The sequence below is a fragment of the Engraulis encrasicolus genome, chromosome 12 (assembly GCF_034702125.1).
Source record: "Engraulis encrasicolus isolate BLACKSEA-1 chromosome 12, IST_EnEncr_1.0, whole genome shotgun sequence".
In the NCBI taxonomy this organism is placed as follows: domain Eukaryota; kingdom Metazoa; phylum Chordata; class Actinopteri; order Clupeiformes; family Engraulidae; genus Engraulis; species Engraulis encrasicolus.
This window is the reverse complement of record NC_085868.1, coordinates 49,928,505-49,950,541: the sequence shown is the minus strand read 5'-3', so window position 1 is coordinate 49,950,541 and position 22,037 is coordinate 49,928,505. Positions and strand designations below refer to the sequence as shown.

General features: G+C 44.3%; 1 protein-coding gene across 1 annotated transcript; it reads left to right on the top strand.

Annotated features, from left to right (window-relative positions):
• The first annotated feature begins 9,988 nt into the window (after positions 1–9,988).
• Positions 9,989–21,667, top strand: atp1b1b (ATPase Na+/K+ transporting subunit beta 1b). The gene is made up of 6 exons (XM_063212403.1): positions 9,989–10,390; positions 13,347–13,475; positions 17,669–17,824; positions 19,259–19,443; positions 19,964–20,047; positions 21,027–21,667. The coding sequence occupies exons 1-6, from the start codon at positions 10,306–10,308 to the stop codon at positions 21,285–21,287; spliced, it is 900 nt and encodes a 299-aa protein (XP_063068473.1). The 5' UTR covers positions 9,989–10,305; the 3' UTR covers positions 21,288–21,667.
• Positions 21,668–22,037: the final 370 nt, after the last annotated feature.

The following is a 22,037-nucleotide window of genomic DNA, read 5'->3' as shown; positions in this document are numbered from 1 at the left end:
TATGGAAAGTGGTAGCTGCTAACCTGTGGATTTGTGTGTGTGTGTGTGTGTGTGTGTGTGTGTGTGTGTGTGTGTGTGTGTGTGTGTGTGTGTGTGTGTGTGTGTGTGTGTGTGTGTGTGTGTGTGTGTGTGTGTGTGTGTTGGGGTGTGTGTGTGTGTGTGTGTGTGTGTGTGTGGGGGGGGGGGTTGTTGGGCATGTCTCTAGTCTTAATGTAATGTATTACAGTACTGCTTATACTTATGGACCTTGAGTCTGTGAAATAAAGTGTATATACAGTATTATGCTGAATGTTTTAGCTGTTCACCTTCAGACCCACAGTTTGGGAACCGCTGGCCTGTAGTTAGCACTTGAATAGCTGTATCCTGTGTGGAGCCCTGAGGGAAACATTACCTGGTGTTGAGAGATGTTCTAATCACGTATCCGGACGGGACAGGACACACCATGCGTACCCAAGAGATCCAGAGAAGCCAAGATCATACAAGGTGACCTTGACAGGGTGCTGCTGCGTAAAAAAAGTTGTGCAGTCTCTTTTAATCATGCTTTAGGCACAAGATAATAAAGGCTTTTTCAATTCACTTGGATTGCCTGGATTATCACTTTTTTGTTGAATTTACTGACCCCGTCATCCAAGAGCACCCAACATACTTGAGAAGTATAGATATGGCTGCAGCATAGGGCCCCCACCTGCCAGGAGGCCCCACAGGGTAGATATGGCTGCAGCCTAGGGCCACCACCTGCCAAGTGGCCCCCACAAGCTAGATATGGCTGCAGCCTAGGGGGCCCCACCTGGCAGGAGGCCCCACAAGCTATGTAGATATGGTTGCAGCCTAGGGGCCCCCACCTGCCAAGTGGGCCCTGATTGGCCAAAACAGAAAAATGGCAGAATTCTAACAAGATGCAATATGGTTGTGTTGTGTACAGTTGGTGAACATGTTGTCCTTCATTCTTTGCTCACAATTATGATACTGTCTATGTACATTTGTTGCTAAATTTGCCTTCCCGGGGGCCCACAGCAACCTGTAGGCAAGGGGCCCCTGGCCATCTTAATCCGGCCCTGATGACAAGATCATGTCAGCCTTAAGTAGGGGGTATAAAATAAAGTGTTACCTATTATTCATTTATCAAGATTCGGTTTATAGAGAAATTGGATACAATTTGTGGTGAGGTGCTTAAAAAATGGCTTGCCGCAATGCTTGTTGTCAGGAACAGTGTGTGCTTGTTTTTTTCTATAACAGAACATGTGACATTTCATGGTCAGCATTGCATAAAATGCCACCTTCTGTGTTCATTGAAGACATAACAAGCATGCCACCAGTACACACAAAGCAGCCGGCATCACAATAAATAAATACATACTCTAATACCACAGTTTCTTTCCTTTCTCAAAATACCCACAGAAATCTTAAACTATTTGAAGAATGGATGATAACACAAAGATAGTATCATAGTAATTTTGGTGCGATTGGTAAGGGAGTTTTCAGGACATTTTGTATGTGGACCCAGCACAGGGAGAGAGAGAGAGAGAGAGAGAGAGAGAGAGAGAGAGAGAGAGAGAGAGAGAGAGAGAGAGAGAGAGAGAGGGCAATAGAGCTGCACTGCCTAAGATCCTTGTTGTCATATAAAATACAGACTGTTTACTACTCTTATTTAGCGTAGTAAGCCCCTATGAGACGCACGGACCAAGTGAGCAGTCAGACCAGTTTTAGTGCAAGATAAGTTGCAGACAGGAAAAAAGAGAAGAGACATGCACACCTCTTCACAACTCACGTGTACGCGGGGAAGCCAACAGGGGGGGACAAAGGGGTCACTTGTCCCTGGCCCTGGGAGAAAGGGGGCCCATAATTGGATCCATATTACATTGCATGTATTGGGTTTTGGGGCCCTTTCATATGTCTTTGTCCCAGGCCCAGCCAAAGATGTCAGCGGGCCTGCGTGTACGCGTGTACGCACACGCACACACGCACACGCACGCACGCACGCATGCACGCACACACACACACACACACACACACACACACACACACCTGCATCTGTGCATGTAGTATACAGAATCTTTGTTGTGTCAACTGTGTGCATAGGCCTACTATTAAAAGACTGCTTCTGTAACTTGCTTGGTTCATTGGAGTTTCAAGGGCACATTCAGAAAAGGTATATCAGGCTCAGGGATCTAGCAAACCTTTCACCTACTCTCCAGGTTTCAGACATCTGCACAACGTAGCAATTAGACAACGGATGTGCTTTCTCAGCATGTGACCTTAGGGGTGTCATACAAGGGGCCACTTCTAATGTTATGAAGTCCCCCAAGGGCCGTGTACCATGAACACAAACCAGGGATGCATTTCTCAAAAAAGAAGTTGTTAGCCTGTTCGCAACTTCGGTAGTTGCCAATGGGAAAATGCATTGAAAACAACAAAGTAGCTAATGTAGGCTAGTAAGCAACTTTGGTTTCGAGAAATGCACCCAAGGATTCCCCCTGCACTTTAGGCCTATATTGAAGGCGGCCACCTTCACAACAGACCCTATCTTCACTAGGTCCCCTAACTAAATATAACTTTATTGTATTGCAAATGTAATTTCTATAAATTCTTTTCAAAACATGTCATATTTCATGTGAAAGTGCATAACGTTAAAATTATGTTGAGGGCTGGATAAGATGGCCTTAAGGACCGTAATTGGCCCTGGAGACATAGGTTCCCTACACATGCCTTAAATAGTCTTTCCAATTTTTTTTTTTTTTTTATCAAAGCGAAACGTCTACTCAATGACAAATTAAGTGAAATCGATACAATTGGCAGATATACGTGGCTTATAAGTGGCATATAAGTGTTATCGAGGGGAATTAGTGATCATTTTAAATGGTATACAGTGCAGGAAAGAGGCCCCATCCTTCCTGTAGTATACAGCACAGGAAGTATGGGGGCCCTGGCTCCTTCCTGTAGTATACACCAGAGAGAGTAGAGAGAGAGAGAGGTTCCATTGGCCCATTGTTTCCGGGTTCTATTATTCCTTCCTGTAGTATACAGTGTAGGAAAGAGGCCCCATCCTTCCTGTAGTATACAGTGCAGGAAGGATGTGGGGCCCTCCTTCCTGCACAATTTAAAATGTTCACCAATTCCCCTCCACAACCAGAAGGCCCTATATACAAGGGGTGTCAGCTGATCTAATGGTATACAGAGGCACAGTAGGGCACAGAGAAATCAGTTATTTATTTTAAAAGGCTTGCTTTATCTGAATTTATTATATTATTGCAAGTAGTGCATGTGCACTAAATTGTGCACATTTTGTAGATTACTCTGTATGCTAAACTTGAGCTAAACTCTAAGGTAGCATGGTTGTTTTTTTTGGTGACACTCATACCGGGGCACAGCAAATCAATACCCTGGCACATGCCCCTGTAAAATAGGTCTGAGGCATTTTCCCGGTGGGCCGACAATTGTCAGTTGTTGTTGTTTTTTGTTCGTTTGTTTCCTTAGAGACCAGCCCTCAATTCAAATGGGGCGGTCCCATTGGTCTATATTTAATATACTGCAGACAGCAGACTGAACTATTCATTAATACCATAGACAGAGGCGCAGCTTGTCACCAGGCTAGCTAGACAGGCAGCTGCTTGGGGCCCCTAGATGGTGAATAACAGCTCACATTTTGCTACAGTCGTGGCAAATGTCTTTCAAACGTTCACTCCTTTGACATTTTGCTTGGGGCCCCGGCTGAACCAAGAGTCATCTATGCCGGTCCAGCCCTGCATATACCTTGTATGCAAAACTCAACTTCAATGGAGGGTGAAGAAATAATCTGAACATCATGGGATCTCTGTATTGCAGATCTTCTTCAGAATTAGCATTAGCTAAGCGATGTTGGATTCCAACTGTTCTGCTCAAAAACTTGAATACCATTACAAAAAACATTTATATAATAAAGACCTACTATGGAGGCGGGGGTATGGGGTATGATCCATGTAAGATAATGAAAGTAAGAGAAAGGTGGATGAGTCTAAGACAGGGCTGGACTGGCCATCTGGCAAGTGGGCATTTCCCTGTGGGCCCTGCACCCTCATGGGGCCCTATTTTTCAGAGATGTAAACAAAAAATATATACGTATATATACATGTGTATATATATATATATATATATATTATATAAATATGTTTTAACATTTCTGAAAATAGGGCCCCACGAGGGTGCAGGGCCCACCAGTAAGTCAGTTCTGTACCGCTAATTATGAGTGGCCCTGTTAAGCCAAAAGTGCCCGGGCCCTATTTCTCCCCTAGTCCAGCCCTGGTCTAAGATGGATGTTTCCAATTAATACGCAGTATTCAGAGTTTACGCATCAGTGTACAAGATCAACAAAATTAAAAGCCCTTGTCTTGAACAGAGGATGGATGGATGATGCACTGCCAATGCTTCTCTCTGTGGCTGAGTGTAACCAGAGACTCTTCTCAAAGGGGGGGGGGGGTGTCCTGTCTTAAACGAGTCTTGCTCAGGGATGCAAAATAAATTTCAGTGTAAATAGATTTCAGTGACAATAAATTATAATCGTATCGAGAACTTCTATGAATTTGATTGTGAGCAGGACATAGATTGTAGCAAGAACTATCCTACCTCACTACTTCATGCGATAGTCTAGTGTAAAATGAAAATTGGCATGTCATGCTGAATTTGTATGAGTACAAATGAAGAGTTCAGATGCAAAACCCCCTAACTCCATTTCTGAAGACCTGCACTTCTATATTTTTAAAGAACCCTGTTGTTGGTTTGGTTTACAATCATGTACTTGATAATACATATAAATAGTTATATTACATGAATAAAATAAAAAATATGCAATTTTGATAGCTTTGTATTAAATACAAATGAATTAAGATTATTTTCTGAAAAGGCACTTAGGGGGTTTTGCATCTGAACTCTTCAAATATACTCGTATATTTGTATGAGTATAAATTGAGATTTAGGTTAAAAAACTGCCAATTCTAATGCTAGGGGGCTGTAAAACTAAACCGGAGAAAACTTTCCGGCAAACTCTCAAGGTTGCGACCTTAAGACGAAGGATTTTACTCTCTTTGGTCATCTCTTTGGCTTTCATGCACCAGTTTCAGACACCCATGCACCAGTTTCAGACGCCCATGCACTGATAATACCCACATCAGTTCACCACTAAAGTCTTGTTCCCACACGTCACTGCTAACTCGCTCAGCGAGTGAAGTCAATCAGGGAGGCGAGTGGGCAAGGAGAGTACAAGTGGGCATATGCCGAATTTAAACTATTTTAACTTCGAGCAAGCGAGTAACCAATTGGAATGCAGAGTTCGGTTAACTGACAGAACTTCTCGCTTGTGCATTGGCAGTTAAAGCCGCGGGAATGCTAAGCGAACATTCCATGAGTGAGTGGCGAGTTGGCGAGGGAGTGAGACGTGAGTTTTGTATGTGAATGAGGCTTAAAGCTACATCCACACCTGACCCATCACTACTAGCTACTCGCTCAGCGAATGAAGTCAAAAGAATAGCCCCATACGACTTTGTTGCTGTCGATCAACATTGACGACGGGCGTGAGCGAGAACTTGTTGTCACAATGTGGGTGTTATTAAATACAGCGCATTTACAGTCGGGCACAAATATGAACCAGACGATGAGCTTGCACCGGTTTGCTCTACTAACACACCACGTGTGAGGGGTGGGGGGACAGGCAGTGAGGAGGAGCTGAAGTGGGGACCTGCGCAAACTTGTGTAGAGGTGTGAGACAAGACCCATATACACACGTGAGTGAGTTGTTGACCATGGGGGCGTGACCTCGGAGGCAGTCCGCAGACGAGCGTTGAAGGGGATAAGCAACTGCAGAGGTTGCAAGATCTGACTGCAGTCGCATTCATCCCGTGATAGTTTGACACCATGTGACATGTCACCTCGTCAACGCAACATCGACGAAATTTCGAAGTTTGACAGGAAATCTAACCGTCATGCAGCATTTTCATCCAGGGTGCATTGCTGTCTAAATGCGCATGCATGCGTTGACGACAACTCGATCGCACCTATTGTCTAACTAATTGCAATGCAGAGTTCAGATGATTGACAGTTAACTTAATGGTAATTAAACCCGCCAGAATGTTTAGCGAATGTGGCTAGTGAACGTCCATGAGCAAGTGTCGAGTAGCCGAATGAGTGAGAGGCGAGTAACACTTTAAGCTACATTCACACACTTTGCTACTACTTACTCGCTTCTAGCTCGTTTGTTTGTCCGCCCCTCGCTCGTGGAATGTTTGCTTACATTCCCGCGGGTTTAACTGTCAATGCAGACGCGAGAAGTTAACAGTCAATTATCTGAACACTGCGTTACAATTGGATACTTGCTTAGTCGCATCGCTCAAAGTTGAAATCCTTGTACCTCGGAATCTGCCCATATAACGTCGCTTGTACTCTCCTCGTCTTTCCTGACCTCGCTTCTCTGGAACACATGAACATTCTATTGACTTCTCTCGCTGAGCGAGTAACTATTAGCGGTGTGTGAGAATGCAGCTTTAACATGATGTGACCTGGTGTGCCATGGGCAGTGTTGCTAGATGTGTCTGACAAAAAAAACGGCGGTAACACTTTCTATGAAACCCATATCTATAGCGCATTATGAGTGCATTTATAATAACTTATAATGCGCATCATAATCATAGTGCGTTATGACTACACTCATAACTCTTCATGACGGAGCATATCAACAGTCACGAATAACAAAAAATCTAGCTTATAATGCATTATAAATCTTAGGGTGTTTTGAATGCTTGTGACTGGTTAAAAACTACAGGCAGTGAACAGGCTTATAATACATTATAACTGTCATGATGCACTATGACTAATTATGATGCGCATTATAAATTGTTATAAATGCGCTCATAATGCGCTATAGATATGGGCTTCATAGAAAGTGTTACCAAAACGCCAAAATGCGCTCAATTCCACCCAAATTCAACAATTTACATTGTCTTCAATGGGCCCAAAACGGCTGAAAAAAAACGCCAAATGGCCAATTTTCCCCGTTTTTACCCGCAGACGCTCATTCCAAGTAGCAAGGAGCACCCGCCCAATCAGGCAACACTGGCCATGGGTAGTAGGCTGGTGCTACTGCTTTCATGAGAACCGCCACCATGTGCTCCAATGTCACTGTTGGTGCACTCAGGCCGACTGAGACCCATGCCAGTGCCGGTTCCCCCACCCAATCGTGAACCGGCTGTCAAGTTCACGCCGCAGAAATTAGCCTTCGCAAACCGAAAAGTTGGTTCGTGATGCAAACTGAAAAATTATGTTTTTCTTTTCAGATTAATCTGGGTAACAGAGTCACATGCGGAAAAGTTCAGGTATGGTCTGATATGTAAGTCTGGTATGAATGCGGGTGGTTCGCAGGTAAGCACTTCAGTCCCAACACCGTTCTGGACGGCATGAAAACAGTATGTGTGGTGCAACCACTCACGTTAACTACTAACCATTCACAAATTATGTTGCAGGCGGCAAAGTATTCTCCATGACATCTCTCCAGTCTTTGTCATGTCTGTCACACAGTGTGAACTTGCTCTCACCTGTGGTCTTGATGTAGACCTACTAGGTTCAAACTTGCATCGGACAGACTTAACATGGTACGACGTTTGTTTGAGATCTTCGAGAAACGGTCAATCTGAGCATGTTATCTGGTTTGACGTAGTACCACTACTATTGCTGCTAAGTAATATACTTACATAGTACCACGCTGGTTCAATGCTTAGCTACATTGTTATTTGAGAAGCGCACCTCAGATCCATTTGTGTTGTTGTTAATGGTGATACATATTCATTTGATGCGCATTGTGTGCATTGTTATCCCGTCTATTGTGAGCCAGAATGGAAAACCACATGTCTCTCTTTAGCTACACTTCATGTAGGCCATTTTGTCTTCATTTTCAGCTTCCAAACTATCGCGGGCTGCGTCCGATCCCGAAACCACGCCTTGTAACCAGTGGCTACCATTGGGCTACACAATGGGCTTGTTTGTGACGGCCCATCCTGCAGCCGTCTGCAGCAAGCACATGCCGACTGCGAAATTACAATGCACTCTGATTAGAAATCGTTTCGACGACGCTGTTGATGGGAGTGACAACTGCTGCGCTGCCATGCAGTAGCTTGTGCCTCGCAGCAGTAGGTGCGATCGACATGTGTCAACGCATGCATGCGCATTTAGACAGCAATGCACCCTGGATGGAAAATGCTGCATGACGGTTAGATTTCCTGTCAAACTTCGAAATTTCGTCGATGTTGCGTTGACGAGGTGACATGTCACATGGTGTCAAACTATCGCGGGATGCATGCGGCTGCAGTCAGATCTTGCAACCTCTGCAGTTGCTTATCCCCTTCAACGCTCGTCGGCGGACTGCCTCCGAGGTCACGCGCCCATGAACTGGTTGGTCAACAACTCACTCACGTGTGGGTCTTGTCTCACACCTCTACACAAGTTTGCGCAGGTCCCCACTTCAGCTCCTCCTCACTGCCTGTCCCCCCACTCCTCACACGTGGTGTGTTAGTAGAGCAAACTGGTGCGAGCTCATCGTCTCGTTCATATTTGTGGCCGACTTTAAATGCGCTGTATTTAATAACACCCACATCGTGACAACAAGTTCTCGCGCACGTGCTTCCGTCAACGTTGGTCGACAGCAACAAAGTCGTATGGGCTTACTGGCATGGGACCTCCTCCATGTTGTCAGTAACCTGTGCTTATTGGCACTCATCTAGCTGACGAGAATTGCGTCTGCAGTCCACATGTTTGAGAGGAAGGCTGTTTCTCAAAGTTAAGTGTGATGCCCGTTGCTAGTACGGGTAACGGCGAGCAGAGGCGATTCTAGGGTCAGGTGGGGCCCCAAGCGAAAATGCAAAAGACTGAATATTTGAACCAAAATCATCACTATTGGAATACAGTATGGGCTGTTATTCACTATCTAGGTGCTTGGGGGCCCCAAGCGGCTGCCTGCCTTGCCTGGTGGCAAGATGCACCTCTGACGGCGAGTACTGTTCCAAAGAGAAGTGTGCTTCAGAATTCTACATAAGAGTAAGAGTATGCACATCCTACCTCTCTGAGAAATCCATGTATGGCCTTCCGATGGTGGTAATGGAAAGATGTTGTCCCTCCTTATCATGAAGGATGCCCATCTCTGATATGGAAAAACGATCAACAAGATTTCATAATTTAAATCTTGAATATGCTTACTGCCATAGGGCACGTTCGTGATGGAGCTGCTTTTGCTTTGAATTTTCTAACCACAATGCATCAAACTGGCAAAGTGTGCATGCATGCTGCCAAGCAAAAGCTGCACTACTTCATCATGATTGTGCCCATAATCTGCATTGTGCACAAATTTCTAACCAGAATGCATTGCGATTTGCCAGGGCAGGGCGCATGTCCACTGTGCAGATTTCTGCAGATCTGTGCAGTTTCCCTGATCATGAACGCACCTATTAACTCAGTGTGAGCAGCCACACCACCACAAAAGGAGAAAACAATAAAAAAAATGGAAATAAACTTTTGAATGTTGAAGAATAACTGATGATGATGACCATGACACTATTAATCATAACATTTATGAACAGTATAGCGGCAAATATAAAGTTAAGCTAAGCTGCGGTAGACAGAGACGACCATGTCTGTGGTTGAGTAGAGCAGGGCTGCTGGCAGCTTTAGCTGGGCCTGGGACAAAGTCATCTGAAAGGCCCCCCCTACCCAATTCATTCAATGTAATGATAACCCAATTATGGGGCCCCCTTCTCCCTGGGCCCGGGACAATTGACCCCTTTGTCTCGTCAGCCCGCCCCTACTCTGTCGGCTTCCCTGGAGTAGAGTAAAAGAAAGGTAAGAAAAAAAGCATGTTTACAAATGAAAGGGGGGCATGTCATGCACCTAAAGGTATATAACAAGCTGTCTGGGTACTTTGGTCAACTTGTCCATTTCACGCTTCCTTTGAGTGGCGACAGAGAGAGGACCCCCATCATCCGCCGTCTCTTACGAGGAATTACGCAGAGGAGAGCGTGTTTGTGATTTGCCAGGTCTGAACCTTCGTTGCTCGGCCAACTTATTGAGAGAGTTGGTGGGCGGATCCACCTAGAGAGTAGGATATATTTTGTGGAGTAGGCGACCAGAAGCCGGGTACTACTCCGCGCAAAAAGGGGGTGCAGGTGCTCCAGTGGCGTTTTGGACACAGACAGACAGGCAGGCAGGCAGGCAGGTGTAGGCAGGCAGGCAGGCAGCCAAGCAAGTGCAGTTGTCAACGCCGGGACGGAAATATAACAAATCAAATACCGATTCACAATGCCGTCAAACAAAGAGGAAGGTGGCTCGTTTCTGTGGAATTCGGAGACGAAGCAATTTCTCGGGCGCACCGGGAGTAGTTGGTGTAAGTATTCATTTTAAATCAGAATGTATACTGTGTGCACGCACTGCTGGTGCTTTTAAGGTAGCCTGCTGGAGGACGCATCGGTATGTGATTTGCGTCGTTAATGTTGGAGTAGTGATGCATTGACAAAACCAACGCCAATCTGCCTCATCACGACTCGATGCAACACCTGTTTGATTTGACTTTGCAGCGGTGCAGGACACGGCGGAGCTTGGCTTCTTACGGCCACTCGAGATTAAAAACTTAACGATGTTAAATGTGTTAGAAATTCTTCAGGGAGATATGATTCAACTTGAAACATGGTGACATTGTGACACTGTTTTAAACGACTGCTTGTCGATTGCTTGAATTATTGAAATGCCCTTCACTGGCTATAATGTAATTCCCTGCGTTCAAGCTTACTCATTACCAATGGAAATATTTGGTCGCTGGTACGGCATGATTTATCCATCTTTCCCCCACAATCTTCCTTGCTTTCACGTGCGCGCTGAATTGCGCCGTTAGTGGATGCGCTGTAGCAGAGGCTCCGATTGCGCAACGACGACTGCCTGACGGATTAATTAAGGAGCGCTTATTTCATTAACTCAATCACACAACGCTGTTAGTTACCAGTAAGGCAATCAGCATTGAAGGGTTAAAAATGCATCATCTTCCAAGGTGAGTCAAGGTGACTTGACCTTCTTGTTCGGATGAGGAGGCTGCATCTCCCCGTCTAATGTTACTGTGAGGCTCTGATGTCGGCGCAGCCAGCAATAGAAATCGAACTGATCAGCTGGCGTTGTCCTCTCCTCCGTCATTTCCAGTAGCTCTAGTCTCGTGGCCCAGTGTCCTAGCAGCCCAATGTCAAACCTCTCTCGTCTCCCCTGACAATGGCATGCAGTGTTTTCTTGGAATGTGGAGAGAGAGAGAGTCCGTTGTAAAGGCAGAACGCCGGATGAAAAGTTAACTGAAACTCTTTGACGTGAACGTGACCTTGAACCTGACCACAGGGACAATAAGGGATTCTAAGAGAAAGCTCGGGTGTTTTGTGGCTATAATCGACATGAAAGCCTTTCAAACTGACACCGAAACACATTAAATTAGATTTAAGCGTAAAGGACATCACCGATTCTGGCAACGTGACTGCTGGTGAAGTAGCCTAGCCTGCGTAGAGTGGATGTCACGACTGGGTATTTTGAGGTTGAAAGGGAGGGAATGGATTATCATGAAAACGCCAATGCCTTCTTACACTGCGTGCTGTCTTCTTATTGTTCCATGTGCCTAGTGTAATGCCACTAGTGTTGCAACGGTGACCTTGGTTGTGGTCTCCGTTTCGTGCGCCAGCAGCACACCTTTGCTGATTCAACGCTCGTCGTGACGCTGGGAATCTAGCGGTGTTGTAATGAGCTGCTCTGTTCAACTGCACAGGGGAGGGCAGCCAGTCACAGGCAGCAACTCACGCTCACATGTCACTGTACCTGCACCTGCATGGTCACATTTCAGACATTAGAGGACAGAATCGTTCACACGGATACATGCATTTTGACAATTAATAATGCAGTTGAAATAATTGAAAGCTGAGCTGAGTCCTCTTGTTTAAATACAGTTCTGCACACTGTCTGTCACAATACATACATGAACTATCACATGTGTATATATGCACAATCATGTATAACTTGAAAGGTACCATTGGTCATTCCATGTTACAGGCTGCCAACAATGTCATTGTCTATCGATGTGCAATGCTCCTAGGCTGCTTTTGAGGGCATTCCTACTGCAGCAGTGGCCATTGCAGTGCTGTGGTGTAGGAGACATATGCAATGTCACCTCTGCAACACTCTGAAAAATTACTTGGTTCACAGAAAACGTCCATAGCTTTGGGTTCAGGTATCAGCCTACCACTGCAGATACAGAACGCCTGAGCACACAGTGAAACCAAAGCTTTTTTGGGTACATTTTGTCATTTTGTCTGTTGAAGGACATTTTTGCAAGGAGGTAGAAATAAAATATGTCTCATCAGTTTTCATTGCAGTAGATATTTTTTTTTTTAGCAACTGTCCCCCAGCTTTGTTTGGAATATAATTACCATATAACCTTCAGAATTCTTTCGAAAGAGAATGGTGTTTGAAGACCTTGTGTTTGGTCAACAACCTAAATGCACAACTCACCACTGAGACCTCACACCCATCTCCTAGATATGATCTGCACACAACAGAAACAGTGCACATTTTGTCCCATGCAGTTAAAATCCTTGTCTCCCATACAGGGCTGGATTAACACACGCGCTAGATAAGGCTGCAGCCTAGGGGCCCCTACATGCCAGGGGCCCCCGATTGGCCAAAAGTCAAAATGTAGCCTACAGAATTGTGACAAAATGTATTATTGATAAATGAATCTGTAATGTCGAGTACAGTTTAAAATTTTGTTAATACTCTCTCCATAGCTGGTAGACATGTTTTCCTTCATTTCTAGTAATTATAACACTGTCTATGCAATTTCGGCAAAAAATTATCTTCCAGGGGGCCCCAGAGCAACCTGTAGCCTAGGTGACCCGGGCCATCTTAATCCGGCCCTTCCATATCACACCCACCCTCCAGCAGATATGATCTAGCCTGATTATCATCAACTTTCAAATCTCTTTGAGAAATGGTCTGACCAAGTGCATAACAATTAACGTTTCCCAAACTGCACGGCTGACCTGCCTCCCTGGGTTTGCTATTGGTTGACTGGTGTCCGACAAAGTGGGTGGAGTTCCCGATTTTTCCGGAGATCAGAAACAATATTTTCATTGCTCTTGGCCTGACTAGATATGATCTGCACATGACGGTTGATCGCCATTACACGCTGAAAACGGGCTCTGTCCGAAACGTTCGTGAGCAAATAAACACAGAAAAACCTGAAGAGTGCCGTCCTTTGCTTCCTTCATTAATTTCTGCACACGACAGTAACATTGCCCCTCTCTGTCCCTCCCATGCAGTAAAAATCTTTGTCTTCTACGTCATCTTCTACGGGTTCCTGGCCGGTATCTTCATCGGTACCATTCAGTGCCTGCTGCTCACCCTCCCCACCTACAAGCCCAAATGGCAGGACCGGGTCGCACCCCCAGGTAAGGACATTACTTTGCTCCTTTTTCACCTTTGCACGACTCACAACTCTCTCCTAATCCACCGTAAACTGCACCGAATAGTTGTCACAGCTCTTCCATCGACTCTTCCTTTCTTGGGCAGGGTCGGATTAATGCACAGGCTAGATATGTCTGCAGCCTAGGGCCCCCCACCTGCCAGGGGGCCCCTGATTTCCCAAAAGGGAAAGATATAAGAATTGTGACAATTTAATACTAGAATATGCATCTGTCATGTAGAGTACAGTTGGTATATTATCCTTAATTCCTAATCATGTCCCCATCTATGTTAATTTGTCATAAAATTTGACTTTCGGGGGGCCTCACAGCAATCTGTAGCCTAGGGGCCCCAGGCCATCTTAATCCAGCCCTGGTCGTGGATTGTTGAATTGTGACACCATGTATTGTTCCTTACATTTACTACTTAGTAATGACTCAGGACCAACTGTCAAGATGTATCACTCATCACGTTTAATGCACAACTGATTCATGTGCCATCGATCCGCCCCAGCCCCCTGCTGGTCATAACATGCCATTACAATTACAAGGATTACCTGCATCTTCATTTGTCAGATGCATTAAAAAACAGACAGCAGTGACATTTGAGTCATCCACCTGTACTGTGGTTACTGTTCTCTGTCTCTCTGTCTCTCTCTCTCTCTGTCTCTCTCTCTCTCTCTCTCTCTCTCTCTCTCTCTCTCTCTCTCTCTCTCTCTCTCTCTCTCTCTCTCTCTCTCTCTCTCTCTCTCTCTCTCTCTCTCTGCGTGTGTCACATCCTCAGGTAAGGACAGTTCTGCCCTACGAAGGCAAAGTGCAGTAACAATGCCAACATTGAACCTGAGACAAATGCCTTCAAAGTATTGTTATTAGGTTGGCTATTGTCATTACTGCAAATTTGACATGGTGGTATAATCGTATCTCTAGAGCAGGACCCGTTCGGACCATAAGCCCTTGTCACAAAATAACGGCCACTTTCAGTCTAAATTCAAATTTGACAAAATATGTAGTTACTGCACATTGCCTTTGTAGGACTGAGTTGATGTACAAGGATTGTCTGCAATTTCATTTGTCACATGCATAAAAATATAACGGGCAGCAGTGATATTTGAGTTATACACTTGTACTGTCTGTGGTTACTGTTTTCTGTCTCTGTCTCTGTCTCTGTCTCTGTCTCTCTCTCTCTCTCTCTCTCTCTCTCTCTCTCTCTCTCTCTCTCTCTCTCTCTCTCTCTCTCTCTCTCTCTCTCTCCACAATGACCAAGCTATTCCCTGCACTCACTGCTGTTGGGCTTCTTGTTTTGTCTCTTCTTTTCTCTTTTTTTTCAGTTGGGCTGAGCGGCATGAATGTGTGCTTTGTCAGCTTACCCTAAAAATGCGGACAAAACGGAGTGATACTAAGAAGTTCTTTGACATGGTTCACACATAGAGGGATTTGTGGGGGATGGGGAGGAGGAATCCCAGTGTGATCTCATGCACATCCAATTTCTTCTAGCCGGGTGCAAGGTCAAAATGTGAAGTTCATGTAAGCCAAGACAGAACCGCACAATGATGACCTCCCTTTTAATCCATTTTTATTTCTCAGACTGACAGACAAAATGATTACGCAGCTGACCCTTAAGTGACATTTCCATACTGGCCCGCCGACAAGGGGTATGTTGTCCCGGGCCCGGGTAGATGGGGGGCCCAATATTAGGTTCCCATTACAGTGTAATGATGGGCATGGGCCCTTTCAGATGACTTTGTCCTGGGCCCAGCGAAAGCTGTCAGCTGCCCTGTTTCCATGCCACGTGTGCATGACGTTATACACCTCAGTCTCAGTCTCAGCTCAGTATTTACATTTCCAAAAATTAATCAAGATAAACAAAAATAAAAATAAGTACAATACCTCAGTGCAATTGCTCTCTATACGGTGCAACTGCCAGTGATTAAAAATGTGTACACACATGAAGATCGAGGGGATGGGGAGGGAGGGAGAGAGTGGTAGTATTATGGGATGGGCAGGACCAGGCTGGACTGAACTAGCAGCTAAGCCTTTATCAGAGCAGCCATGGACCAAGGAGACAGGCTTTAGATCAGAGGGTTGTAGGTTCAAATCCTACCTTCACCACTCCCCACCGCGCACCATGGCTGAGATGCCCTTGAGCAAAGCACCTAACCCCGCACTTCTCAAGAGACTGTAACCAATACCCTGTAAAATGCTCCAGAGACTGTAACCAATACCCTGTAAAATGCTCAAGAGACTGTAACCAATACCCTGTAAAATGCTCCAGAGACTGGAACCAATACACTGTAAAATGCTAACTGTAAGTTGCTTTAGATCAGTGATTCTCAAAGTGTGGTCCGGGGACCACTAGTGGTCCGCGACAGAGCTCAGGTGGTCCGCGAGGGGATTTTTATTCTAAGACAAGCTAGCAGTATGCTATATTTGTAGCACTATTACAAAGCTAAACATGGCTGAAGTCTCATTTTCACCACAATAAGACAGGCTTGTAAATGTAAATAAAAGAATGTTATCTGCACCAAAATTAGACGTGTCAAATTAGCAACCATCAACTGCCAATTCAATGGACAGGTGGTCCCTGAACGTTTTTGGGGGGACAAAGTGGTCCTCCGTCTGAAAAAGTTTGAGAAACACTGCTTTAGATTGGTGTTTCTCAACAGGGGCTCTACAGTGCAGAATCCCACGGGGCGATGGGGATTCCCACAGGGACATTTCAGAAGGGTACAGCTGAGAGGGGGGATGGAGCTTAGTTGCCATTGGGGGGCATTAATCTCTTTTATTTTTTAATACCAAGGGGGCGTGGGTAGGCTTATGTGGAGGTCAAGGGGGCTTTGGGAGGCTTAGAGTGAGGTCGAGGGGGGGAGTTTATTAGCCTAATTATCATGACTTTCAAATCTAGTCGAGACTTTGGTCTGACCAAGACCATAAAGACTATCGTTCTCAAACGGCATGGTTGACCCGCCTCCCTTGGTTTGCTACTGGTCGAGGGCAGAAAAGACAGAGCCAAAATTAAACCAAACATTTTCTTAGTCCCAATAGAGCGTCTCTGCTTAAACCACGTCACTGCCTTGAACACGCCTCTACCCAGGACCGTTGGAGATGCTCAGTTGATTGGTTCCCGAGAAAGCGGGTGGAGTTACCCTGCTGGCGGAACTCGAATCTGCCTGAACCAGGGTTGCCAGATGAGGCTGATGATTTCCAGCCCAAATAATTCTCAAAAGCACTAAATCCCGCCCAATTCTATTGATTTCTATGGCTAAAAATTGGGTGGGTTTTTTTTTCTCCAAAATCCTTTTTTTTCCCAGCACACGGCCATCCTAAGCAGCCCAATTGGGCCCAATCTGGCAACACTGGCCTGAACAAGCAGTTTTCCTGAGCGAGTGTAGCAGAGCCGAAGGTGTTGCGTCACTGCGAGGGCGGCGCCTGGGTGGGCGTTTATTAAAAAAAGGTTGAGAACCACTGCTTTAGATGAAGGCGTAAGCTAAGTGTTATCTTACTTCTTAGCCTGCCTGCTTCCCATGCTAGAGTTGGCCTGTGAGATCACGGGTTCGAGCCCAAACAAACTAGCCCAGAGAGGTTCAATACTCATTCATTGGATTTCACCACCAGTTCATATTAACATCCAATATTTCAAACATTTCCCCTCGGCACGAGAAGGGAGGAGCCCTCTCCTTCACGCTCTCGAGAGTCTTGACAAAAAACAAACAGAAATAGAAGACCTTGGTTTGAAACACTTTCCAGATCATCAAGACTGCACCAAATTCAATAGAACAAAGGGTAAACTGATTAGTAAAATGCCATGCTCAGTCAGATCCATCATGGCTAAATGGACTTTTTCGTCTAACAAAGACAATAATAACATTTCGACACAAACAAAACCCCACCTGTCACCATTTTGTCAGTTTGCAGCATCTCATTCCGCTCCGCATTATTCTTCCTTTTCTGATCTTGCCTCTGCTATGAAAGAAAAATGTCTGCATGCTTAAATCCTTTTTTTCCCATTTTAATAGCCAAGCTTTTCGTTTATGGCCTTCCTCAGGGCTAAAGGGGAAAAAAAAGTATTTAAGTGGGCGAACATTTTTTTTCTTTCATAGTTTTTACTTTTTTGTTCGGCACCTTTTAAATCGTGAGTGCGGTGTAATTTATTTAAATACAAATTCTGATCTTGCCTCTCTCAGGATTGACCCACGCTCCTCGCTCAGAGAAGAATGAGCTGAACTTTAACCTGAATGACGTGGAGACCTACTTCAAGTACACGCGGGCCATGCGGGAGTTCCTGGAGCCCTACAAAGAGGAGAACCAGCGGGACATGATGAAGTATGAGGATTGTGGAAGTAAGTTTTTGAGTTCTCATTATGATGTCATAATGTCTTTGCGAGATTTTTTAACACAGACGTCTATAGGAGCTGTAGAGTGTTCCAGTAAAATTCTAGAAGAACCTCTAGAAATTCCTTACTCCTCAAAGGGTTTTAAGTGCACTCAACTCCAAACTGTTTTTTTTTTATTTTTTTTATTTTTTTTATACAAGGTCCTCGGGTGCGATTGAACAGATTCGTTCATTATTTTTTGTTGTTATTGTAGAAAAGCAATCATAACCAAAATTGACTTCGATAAGGAGATCATATTGATGGCTATGATGACATTTGTCAAGTACTGATGATGATGATGATGATGATGGCTACTACGATGACATCAGTTTAAAAGACTATCATATGGAACCATTCAAGTTATCATTCTTAAATTGATAAAAATTAAAGGAGCACTGTGCAATGTTTTTATTCATTTATTTCCAGAATTCATGCTGCTTATTCACAAATGTTACCTTTTTCCGAATAGTTACCACCACCATCAAATTCATGCATGAAAAGTTGGATCTCCTCCATGTCCGCCATTTTGAATTTCCAGAAATAGGCATTTTATAGCTACATAACATACAGTACTTTGGTCATACTAGTAAATATTAGCTTATTACTGAGTAAATATTCATGAAAAGATCAAATTTGTCCAGAGGCAGCAGTTTCAATGAGCAGCATAACTGCAGTACCTACTCTGGCCACGAATCCTTCACAGTGCACCTTTAAATACGCAAGAATCCTGTACACACCATCAAAGGTTGTGATGGAATCTGAGAGAGAATAGATAGGTGGCATAAGTTCAGTTGACTACTGTACATGTAGAAAGCACTATGGTACTATAGATTACAAACCATTCACTGAAATGTAGTAGTTTGGGAGTTTCACGTCAGCAAATGTTGTCAAAGTCTAGTCCACACAGTATATTGTAGTTACAACCTCCATCGGTAAGTATGTGGACCAGGGCTTGACATTAACTTTTTCGCTTGCCGGCCACTATGGCTAGTGGTTTCCCCGAGTCACTATCCATCCAGCTATTCTACTAGCCAATTTTTTTAATTTTTTTTTTTTATCATCACGCTGTACACCTAACCTCAAATGATGAGGTGCTAAAAGCAAGAAGATGAGTGCATGGGTTTCTACATTGAAATAAAACAAACAAATAGAAACTGAATAACTGAGCTTTTTCTTGAACTTAAATACGGACAATTGATGCACAAAGGGCAACGTTCAGAATATACAGTATTCTAATATGTCATAATAATAATAATAAGCTACCTGTCAAATTGGCTAGTGACACTGAAATTGTTACCAGCCACAGCCAAGTTTTACCAGCATTTGGCCGGTTGGCAGGTGCAAGTGTCAAGCCCTGATGTGGACAAAATAAACTAATTAGACACTTGTCAACATTTCCAGTTGCCCCTGATGAGTACAAGAATCGCGGCGACCTTGAAAGTGACATTGGCACCAGGAAAGCCTGCCGCTTCGAGCGGGCGCTGCTTGGGCCGTGCTCTGGAATTGAGGATCGCGAGTTTGGCTTTAAGGAGGGGAAACCTTGCTTGATCATCAAGCTGAACAGAATTGTGAATTTCCGGCCAAGGGTAAGCCTTCCATCACCTTTGGCTGATATGGATTTTTTTTGTGTGTAGCGAGTAGTTAACATTGACAAAGAGAATACAGGTATATAGTGAATTCAGGTAAATTGGGCCACTTTTTTTCCCTTTTTCCTTCAGATAAGCGAATGGCCCAAAAAGGCTCAATATACCTGAATTCACCATACCTGATTTACTGAGTGAATGTGAAACCTGTATTATGGAAAATCCAGGTCATGTTACCCAGAGTTCTCTAGAACAGCAACTGGAGTTCTTTGCAGCGCTTGATGTAACGATTGTTGTTTTAAGTGGTGCATCAATCAGACAATTGATAAAAGATATTCTGTTGCTCATCCGAAAAACTTCAAGTTCAAATACAACTAAAGTCTTTGGATTTTATTTTGGAAATAAGATGGTTTATAATTGTTAAAGCCTATGGTATTGAGTTTCAGGTTATTGAGCTCTTCTCGAAAAGAGCAACTGCCTGATTTGTATGTTGGAAGTCACCTAATCTCTGATTGGTCCATAGCCACCACTCACCAATGACAGCATCCCGGACGACGCTCAACACAAAGTCCAACCCAACGTGATTCCTGTCTTTTGCACCAATAAGGTATTGTATTTTCGTAGAAAAAAAAACCCTCTCACTAAATGTATCTTTATCTTTTCCACTGTCTGCATTCTCCCATAACCCTCTCTTTTCCTGTCATATGTCTTTGTCTCCTCCATCTTGACGACCACAATACCACAATTCAGGGTTTTTTGTGTGTCATCTCAGGCTATAACTTTCTTTGAACTTGAGGCTCAGTTCACTGTTCCTTGTTTTATATAATAATGGTCAAATAGCGGGTTACTGCCAGGGCTCAGTTACTGTCTCACCATCTTTTCCCAGGAAGGGTGTTCATCACCTCAAATCACCTCAAGGATGGTCTAAAATTCCAGCAGAGTGGTTGTTCGCAGATATTTTGTCTAAAGGTTGTGCTACCAAGTATTAGGCTGAGGGTAGCAATACTTCTGTCCGGCCCATTTTTGGAGTTTTGTGTAAAATGGTCATTCATTTGACTTTTTTTTCATTCTCTTTTGTGTTTTTTCATTGCAAGACAAACACATGAGGATATTAATAACAACGCATTTGTGATTGCAATTATTTTCTGGAAGTAATTGATTATTATCTGACAGAATTGAAGGGGTGCCAATACTTTTGGCCAGCACTGTATAGTAAATGAGTGGGGAAAGAGAGACAGGGAAGGGTCGGCAAATGACCTGGGCCATAATCGAACCTGGGTCGCCAGCGTTAGAGGCACGATAGGGCCAGATACCTTTTTCCTTTTTTTAAAAAAAAGGTAAATAAATTTTAAGAAATGTTGGTCATTTAGACTGTATTAGTGACAGGACAGTTTGAGAGAGAGACAAGAAATGTTTGGGAAAGAGAGATGGGGAAGGGTCGGCAAAGGGCCCAAGCCGGAATCGAACCCGGGTCAGCCACGTAATAGACGGGTGCCCTACAGTTCAGCCATAGCAGGGCCAAAAAAAAAAGCTAAATTAAAATCAATGAATCAATTGTGTGTGTTTTCGTTTTGTCTTTATTCCAGAAAGAGGAGGATGCTGGTAAGGTGGGCGAGGTGAAGTACTATGGCATCGGCGCCGGCTTCCCCCTGCAGTACTACCCCTACTACGGCAAGGCCCTGCACCCCCAGTACCTGCAGCCCCTGGTGGCCGTGCAGTTCGTCAACATCACCATGAACCAGGAGATCCGTGTGGAGTGCAAAGTCTACGGCGAGAACATCAAATACAGCGAGAAGGACCGCTACCAGGGACGCTTTGACATTAAAGTCCAAATCAACAATTTATGACCTCCACAATGAGACACACCAACCCCTCTCTCTGCACAACACAAAACAAAAAACATACGCAATATTTCTTCTGATCTCTGATCTCCCCTCCCTCACTCCCCCCACCCCCTCCATCTCTTAACAACCTTAAGTCATTTAGGAGAAAGCAAAAAAAAAAGATATGACGTCAAAAGCAAAACTTGCTCTCAAACGAACAAAAAAAAAAATGATGAAAACACATTGCCACATATGGGACGTACACTTTAACCTGTACGCTTTTCACTAGCTTCTCTGCTTCTGTCTAGAGTTAGATTGTAAAAGCTTCAGAGGGGTATACAAAGAAGCTGCTTCAAGAGTAAACCAACCAGGTGAAGTTAAGAGGTAAATCACCTAATAGAAGAGCCCGGAGTCCTCATTCTCTTGAAAAACGAGGACTCCGGGCTCTTCTATTAGATGATTTTACCCGTGAACTTAACCTGGGTTTACTCGTGAACCATCTCCTTTGTATAGGCCCCGGGAGGATTAGCAGCAATAGCATAAAATATGTACTCTTCTATAAAGGCGAGTAGTCGTTGAGCCACACCACATATTCATTTACTCCTGCACATGAAACTTCCACTTCTGATGTAGATGGACGCGCAGTATTTTTGTCCCTTTAAGTACGGTATACTGTAGCTGCCTTTCTGTGGTTTTAATCAATTGTCGTTTATCTTTTTTGGATTCTACAATAGTCGGTATACTTACATGTCGGTACGTTGGTTCTTTCAAAGC

Bases quoted from the DNA above. Each gene is read 5' to 3' on its own strand.
- atp1b1b (XM_063212403.1), top strand. From the start codon at position 10,306: ATGCCGTCAAACAAAGAGGAAGGTGGCTCGTTTCTGTGGAATTCGGAG. The intron at 13,476-17,668 runs GTAAGGACATTA...TGCCTCTCTCAG, and splicing joins GGACCGGGTCGCACCCCCAG to GATTGACCCACGCTCCTCGC. The intron at 20,048-21,026 runs GTATTGTATTTT...TCTTTATTCCAG, and splicing joins CTGTCTTTTGCACCAATAAG to AAAGAGGAGGATGCTGGTAA.